Raw genomic sequence first — 7732 nt, 5'->3', positions numbered from 1 at the left:
ACAATACAGTATTTACTGTAATGTTAATTTATAAATACACTATTGTTTATTGTTAGTTTATATTTGTTCATACATTAATCTTGATTTATACAATGTGAAATGTTAATATGTTATACAGTACCGTTGAAAAGTTTGGGTCAATACAGTATAACAGTAATATTGTGAAATATTATTATAATGTAATACATGTAAAAAAGTCCTAGAGAACAGCATAATAAAAATATATTTTTTAATATTATTCTTTCTACTGTCACTTTTGATCAATTTAAACAACAAGGCCAGACTGTTCGACCCATTACACTAGTCCAAGGTATGTTAAAGGTACAATATGTAAGATTTTTTTATTCAGATATCCAAAAACCACTTGAACAGTGTTATATATTTTGCTGACTTGTGTACTTACATTATCCCGAATGTTTAAATCCAGAGAAATAAGCAATTTTAACTAGTGACACGGACCGTTTCCATAGTATCATTGTGTCGCCTGCTAATGACGTCATAACCCTTCGATTTCCGCGAAGACGCTTTAATATGTTGTGCGTTTTATTAGACAGGTGACGACCGCACAGAGTAGCATTATAACAGAACTTTCAAATGTATCTAGTATGATAAAACAGTGCTGCTTTACATACTCACGACCAGAAGGAGCGGAAGCGTTCGACTGTGGCATAATAAAAGCTCTGCTGCTTTCGAGCCGTGTGTCGCGCTCGTTCTGCGGCCTCGTTTCGCTTCGACGGCTTTCAGCCTCACCCTGCTTCATTTTACTACGTTAATAAATCATTAGCTCATCCATGAACATGATTTCTGCCCGAGTCCCGTCGGATTGCATCGGCTGTGGGGATGAAGACCACAACTCCCATGATTCCACACTCAGTCACGACGTCATCAAACTACGCCTTTGTTTCTTTGTTTGTTTTGAATACGCGCCCTCTAGCGGCGAAAACTTACACATTGTGCCTTTAATGCATCTTATTAGAATAGCAGTATTTATTTCTTTAAAAAAATCTTATTAACCCTAACATTTTGAATGGTATAGTGTACATGTTTAATGTTAAGTTACCACACTCAGTCACGACGTCATCAAACTACGCCTTTGTTTCTTTGTTTGTTTTGAATACGCGCCCTCTAGAGGCGAAAACTTACACATTGTGCCTTTAATGCATCTTATTAGAATAGCAGTATTTATTTCTTTAAAAAAATCTTATTAACCCTAACATTTTGAATGGTATAGTGTACATGTTTAATGTTAAGTTTAACGAATACATTTGCATAATTTACATATAAATTAACAATAACATATTATATGATCAAATAAAACAGAATTATAGTATATTTATAAAGTAGCATTAAATTACGTAAATGTTGCACTTTTTCGTTATTAATTTATGATACCTAATGGAGTAATCTTTTTCTAACTGTCTAATCAGTTATGTATTAAAGCTGATGTCAGTTTATGTGTATCAGTTTATTCTGTATACAGAAAACAATCACAGGATGTATCGTTTAAAAAATTCATTTATTGCTGATAAAATTTCTAATATATGACTGATTTACATATCATATTTGTTCACAATACTGCTCAATTTAATTCTGAAAAATCTATATCATAGTATCTAAGGCAGAACATCATGGTACAACATTCTTAGAAACAATTTTAAAAGCTAATCTCTTGAAATTCCTCTTGACAAATAATAAAACACTTTAACAACAACATATTGCTGTTAATAAGTGCTTTCCTGCAGGTATTTCAGCTTCAACACATCCGATCAGTTACACATTGAACTGACATTCATCCATTGCCATAAACACAAAAAGAACCATGATGTCTTTCCTATTGAATAACATGGAGTATAGTGCAGTTCTGCATAGCTAAAAATAAAGCATGAAGTGGAGCGATCAAAGATGGACTGGGATAATTTGGAAGTTACATAGTTTCCCATTTGTCCAATTTACATAAAACTGCAAGGAAATGTAGGTAACAACCCACTGTTTCTAGAGCTAGGGCTGCCATTGTTATTAAGCACTGAGTATATAAGCATTTTAATACTATTTCTCATGTTAAATAATAATATAAGCATTTATGACAAAAATAGAGTTTTAGAAGATCAGATCCAGCTTTCTTGTTATCAACACTGCAATGTAAGCAAGGGCCTGGATTGGGATATTTCAGTAGCAATTTCACTGGTAATGTTTTTGTGAACCAGTTAAAAGCACCATGATCAGAAGGAAGTGGGAGGGTTGTGGCATCGATACTGCTATTTACTTGAAGGATGCACGGACTTTGCGTCCCTTGAGAGGTTGAGGGGGTCTGAAGTTGTCAACCATGCAGGAAGGTGCCTCTCCTTCAGATGTGAACAACAGGCTACGGAACTTAGCCATCTGAAGAACAGACAGACAGAGAGAGAGAGACGTTTAGATTGTTTTCTCTTGGATTGTGGTGTTTAGTGTGTTGTTGGCAGTCTTGCAGAGCCTTATTACAGCCTATATTTACTATATTTAGCTCCATGCTCATTCATAGAGCACTGGCCAGAATTCCCGTGCAGCCGTTAGACTGTTCTGACAAACCACTTGAGACTAAAATAAGCTCTGTAGGCTAACAGCACTGCCTACATCAGGGAAAGGTAATGAATGGGGCTTTTTTTTTTTTGGAAAGCAAAATGTCACTCTCAATATGATCCTGCTGAAGCAGCATTTTTAAGACAAGCTGCTTAATTATTGTGCTACAGCAAACTTAGTTCTGACACATTTTTTTTGAGGGGGGGCATAAGGAAATAATTAGCTCACAGCATGTGGTCCATGAGGTTTGTGCTTTTTTTCCCCAAAAATATTGTATTTTATATATTATAATATTTTAAAAGGTTTTGGAGCATACATTTTAAGGTAGTAATGTCACCTTAATCAAAAATATGTGTGTACTACAATTCAAAATGACAGAGTTGATAAGATATTTGGGTGTTGGTTTCTATCTTAAAGGCACAAGCCTGACTTAAATATGATATTTGCTGTCAGACAAGCGATATATTTAAGATAAAGTAATCTTGTAGAAGCAGAGACATATGGAGCACCGACCCTCCCAGTTTCGAAGTAGGAGTGACGTTAAATGTTGGGACCCCATTTGTGTTATTGTACTACTAAGCAGACAGTATTTGATTTGGGCATTTATTAACTTATTATCAACTCAATAAGTAACAAAAAACACATTTCCCTTACAAATTAACAAAAAATTTTAACTTAACTATCATGTTCCAATGACCCAAGATAGCATAAGATACTAAAGATATGGACTAGAACTAGATGTCTGTATATAATTGCTTGAAAATGTGAAAGCATAGATAAAGTATTATGAAAAGTACCTGAGCAGGACTAACACTGACTGGGTCTTTCAGAACGATCCAGGTGACACTCTCCAGAAGAGGAGGTGTGGTCAAAGACCCCTCGTAAGTCCAGAAATCCAGAGTGGCAGGCAGCAAGGTTTTAGGATCAAAGTTGCTAAATGTAGTCTGTCTGCCCTGGAGAAGAAACAGTCATATTGTAAAAGAATAAAAACATCTGAGGGTAACTGGGACCAGTAAATATCCTAATTCATAAAGTTTATAAATGACTTAATACCTTTGATCTGATGTCATCAAGAGCATCTAGAACTTTCTGAAGTCTTGGATTGGCGGAACCAATCTGGTAAACAAAACCACACAACACATCCATCATTTGAAATAATTTAATCACTGCAATTCCTGAAATGCTTTTGGAAAAAATCCTGACCTTGAGAAAAACTCCAACCACAGCAAGGCCATCAGGCTTACTGGTAGCTTCGCCAAAGTTTGGGTACTTGGTGTTCCAGTGAACGAGATGAAGCTTTAGAAAAGAAGAGACGTGTTATGAAACATTCAGTATGTGCGAAAAATATACTGAATTAGCTTAATATCTTAATGTATTAAAAAGAAGGGATTTACAAATTCATGAGAGAACATCACAAGAATATTAATGAGCGGTGTGCTATAAATTAAGCTTTAGCGTTAGTTCTGGCAGGTCACGTGAGTCAAGCTTGCATCAGCTGATTCTCAGCTGATCACATCTACCTATAGGAATATGACACCTATCGCGGCATTTCTATATAAGCTGTATTCAGTATTATTCAGCAGCTTTTCAGCTTGCTCCGGAGCAAATTATCCTCCTCCATCCCTAGCTCCACCTTTTGCCACAGTCAGGACTTAGCTTTCTGATATTCCTTGCTAATCAGACTCCTTTATCTTGAATAAAGTGTTACACTTAAATATCATTGAGTACATTAATGATATCTGCCTTGTTCTGTTCTGTTAACCCTGGGGGGTTATTATTGCTGTTCTCCCTGCTCATTCATGACAGGCTGCATGGATGGGCAGGGAGGTTTTTGCCCAGAACAGAACCATACCGCCAAACCAAACTTTATGCTAAGTATCTATCATTTTGACGATAGTGGTCCTGACAGAAATAGTTTTAAGGGAGAGACATTCAAGAATTAGAATGGCCTGAACCACAGCACAGAAGAATGAGGGTTCTTTCAGTTGTAATGTAACACTGGAAGCAGGAGTGTGAGAGATAGTGTCTCATTACCTCACAGGGGAACCTGGTTCCAGCAATAGTGTGCTCTGAGCCCTTGTCATCACTGCTTCCCCAGTGGAAATGGAACTGTCTCAACCTGTATATCCCTATCACGGGACCTCCAACCAGAGCTACACACACAAACAATTATTCCAATCATTCAGTTGTTTCTTTAACAGCACTAGAAATCATTAGTCATTCATTTTGTAGACCTGTATTTCTGATTCAATGTAACGATGCATATAAAAGATAATATAAGATACTGTATATATTTCGAATAATTGCGATTTTTAAATGTATTTGTGCATTTATATTTGTATTTCTAATTCAATGTAACAATGCGCATAAAACAAAGATAATATAAGATATATACACTCCATATATTCCAAAATATATTTCCAATATATTCCAATAAAATAAATATTTGATATGTTCCAAAAGTTTCGAATAATTACGATTTTTTAAATGTATTTGTGCATTTATGTTTGTGCATTTATAATGTATATGTATGCATTTATAATGCATTGGATATTTTATAAAGTTTTAAAAAGGAGAACTGCTTTCTATTTTTTATAAAGTTTTAAAAAGGAGAACTGCTTTCTATTTTAATTACAATTTAAAATATATTAAAATGCACAACAGTTACTTTAAATGATAATAATATTTTACAATGTTACTGTTTTTACTGTATTTTGATCAAACAAATCAACTTCTTTGAAAAATCATCGATAAGATATAAAAACGCTAGCTGATATTATAATTATATTATTTTGTTGACTTCTAAAATCATCTATAAAGTCAATTTAGGCATCGCATTATTATAATGTAAATTATTGAAATTAGATAATCATTTGAGATTCGTTATGAACATGCATAAATATCCAATATTAGCCGAAAAACTTTTTAATTTAAATGTAATTAATTAATATATTAATTCATTTAAAATCTCTAATATCGGATCACATGGTACGAATATGTATCCTTAATGACATGGAACCTCTACTTCCTATTTGGTAGACTGACAAATGTCAGTGTTGAGTGGGCTACTTGGGATATTACTTGAGCAGCTTGATATTCACTACCTAACATATCTAATAGCTACTTTTTCATCTCTTTTCAGCAAGCATTTTGTATGCAGAAAGTTACTTTTTTTCTATAGTGTTTCTGTACAAGGTTTCTTTTCCAAGCATATGTGTGAGTCCCCTCTTGAAATGGTCATTAAAATTCAGCACATGTTGCACTCATTGACCGACCATGGCATACAGCATTGATATGTGGCTCTATTCTTTCTCTCATAATAGAATACATTAGCACTTGAGTACACAGAGCTCTAAGTGCCTTATTTCCACTGGTAGACGAAGGAATACATCCACACATCTACATCCCCTGCTCACATAAGTTTTACATCATTTGTTGATTCAATATAGATGAACTGGAGTAAACTGAAATGAATTTCAGTCAGAGAAAAAGTAGCCTACAAGGACACAATAAGAGAAATTCACAATTTTATGTAATCCTTGCTGTCTGAAAAAGAAAGCTCAAGCTTGAGACTCGACTTGAGCACTAAAAGCTGCCCTTGACAACTTAATAAATTAAGTTAGTAATGAATGGATAGAAATAGGGCAGGAGATGGGGTGATAAAAGACTTCAGTAGCTGAATATTGAGCTGTTTATATACTATGCGTAATGATTGACAGATTTAGATGCACCAGATCTTTTCATTTTAGCATTCAATATGCAACGAAAATATCCTTGCAATGTTTTTTTTTCTTGCAGTTTTTTTTATAGAATATGCTAAAAAGGTCCAAAACATTGCACTGCCAAAAATGTTGATAAATATTTAATGAAAATTGGACTATAGAAAACAGCTATTCCAGGTGAAATAAATAAATGTATTCCTAAAAGACTGCATCTTATTAGGTTTAATACTGCTTTAAGAGGTTGAAAATAAGAGCAACAGTTCTTGAAATGCAGTGATATACTAACTTGAGCTGCTGTCGTCATCAGTGAAATCCACTTGGAATGAATGGCCATTGTTGAGGATGCCCTTAGTGGTGGCGGGGTCATACTTCAATTTGAGTTGCTTCAGAGAAGGGTCATGTTGTGCTTGGGTGGGTACGATATCAATGGGAGACTGTCTGGGTCCGTTTGCAACGGGAAAGCTTTCTGCCCACTTTTCTGGCCCTGAAATTACAGAGCAACAAAACAAGATGAAACACAGTAAGATAAAAATCTAGTGCCTAGATGCACAAAAAAAAAGTGTGTTTACATTCCTTGCAAGATTCAAGGTCAGCAAATGTACGCTGTAAGCAGTGGATACATGCAGCTGTTACTTTGAGGAGCTTTTTCAAGCTTTGGCATTTAGAAATTACTTTTGTTGGGGTAACCTAATTTATCTACTGTAGGTTGTTTCAGTCATATTACTGTCTTGTTTTTTTTAAGCCAGTTAATTTATATTAAACACAAGGCACATTTCCTTAGGTTACCAGACAAAACATTTTATTTACAGTGTAATCTGCCACAAAAAGTACAAACGCTGGTTTTACAAGTGTGCTTGGGTGGGTACGATATCAATGGGAGACTGTCTGGGTCCGTTTGCAACGGGAAAGCTTTCTGCCCACTTTTCTGGCCCTGAAATTACAGAGCAACAAAACAAGATGAAACACAGTAAGATAAAAATCTAGTGCCTAGATGCACAAAAAAAAAGTGTGTTTACATTCCTTGCAAGATTCAAGGTCAGCAAATGTACGCTGTAAGCAGTGGATACATGCAGCTGTTACTTTGAGGAGCTTTTTCAAGCTTTGGCATTTAGAAATTACTTTTGTTGGGGTAACCTAATTTATCTACAGTAGGTTGTTTCAGTCATATTACTGTCTTGTTTTTTTTTAAGCCAGTTAATTTATATTAAACACAAGGCACATTTCCTTAGGTTACCAGACAAAACATTTTATTTACAGTGTAATCTGCCACAAAAAGTACAAACGCTGGTTTTACAAACTAGAGAACGTACAAAAATACAAACTAGGTGATACTCTTTCAAAAGGTTCACTTTTGTACCTTATTTAGTACTAGAAGTGCAAACTGTAGGCTACGTTAGTACCTAAATTGTACATATTAGTACCTTTTAAAGGATACTGTCCCAGTGACAGCTTTT

At 34.9% G+C, this 7732-nt stretch overlaps 1 protein-coding gene across 1 annotated transcript; it reads right to left on the bottom strand.

Annotated features, from left to right (window-relative positions):
• Positions 1–1612: 1612 nt before the first annotated feature.
• LOC107585971 (carbonic anhydrase-like) lies at positions 1613–6939 on the bottom strand. The gene is made up of 7 exons (XM_016273174.1): positions 6912–6939; positions 6565–6762; positions 4591–4709; positions 3760–3852; positions 3610–3672; positions 3354–3509; positions 1613–2379 (listed from the first exon to the last, which is right to left on the bottom strand). Exons 1-7 carry the CDS (start codon positions 6937–6939, stop codon positions 2260–2262), a joined length of 777 nt encoding a protein of 258 aa, XP_016128660.1. The 3' UTR covers positions 1613–2259.
• Between the last annotated feature and the right edge of the window lie 793 nt (positions 6940–7732).

Source organism: Sinocyclocheilus grahami, unplaced genomic scaffold, assembly GCF_001515645.1.
Source record: "Sinocyclocheilus grahami isolate Dianchi unplaced genomic scaffold, SAMN03320097.WGS_v1.1 scaffold5.1, whole genome shotgun sequence".
NCBI classification, from domain to species: Eukaryota; Metazoa; Chordata; class Actinopteri; order Cypriniformes; family Cyprinidae; genus Sinocyclocheilus; species Sinocyclocheilus grahami.
This window is presented reverse-complemented; position numbering and strand designations above follow the sequence as displayed.

Coding starts and splice junctions, on each gene's coding strand:
- LOC107585971 (XM_016273174.1), bottom strand. CDS start 6,939: ATGCCAAAGCTTGAAAAAGCTCCTCAAA. Junction 6,763..6,911: donor GCTTGAAAAAGCTCCTCAAA/GTAACAGCTGCA, acceptor CTGTAATTTCAG/GGCCAGAAAAGTGGGCAGAA. Junction 4,710..6,564: donor TGATGACGACAGCAGCTCAA/GTTAGTATATCA, acceptor TTGTGTGTGTAG/CTCTGGTTGGAGGTCCCGTG.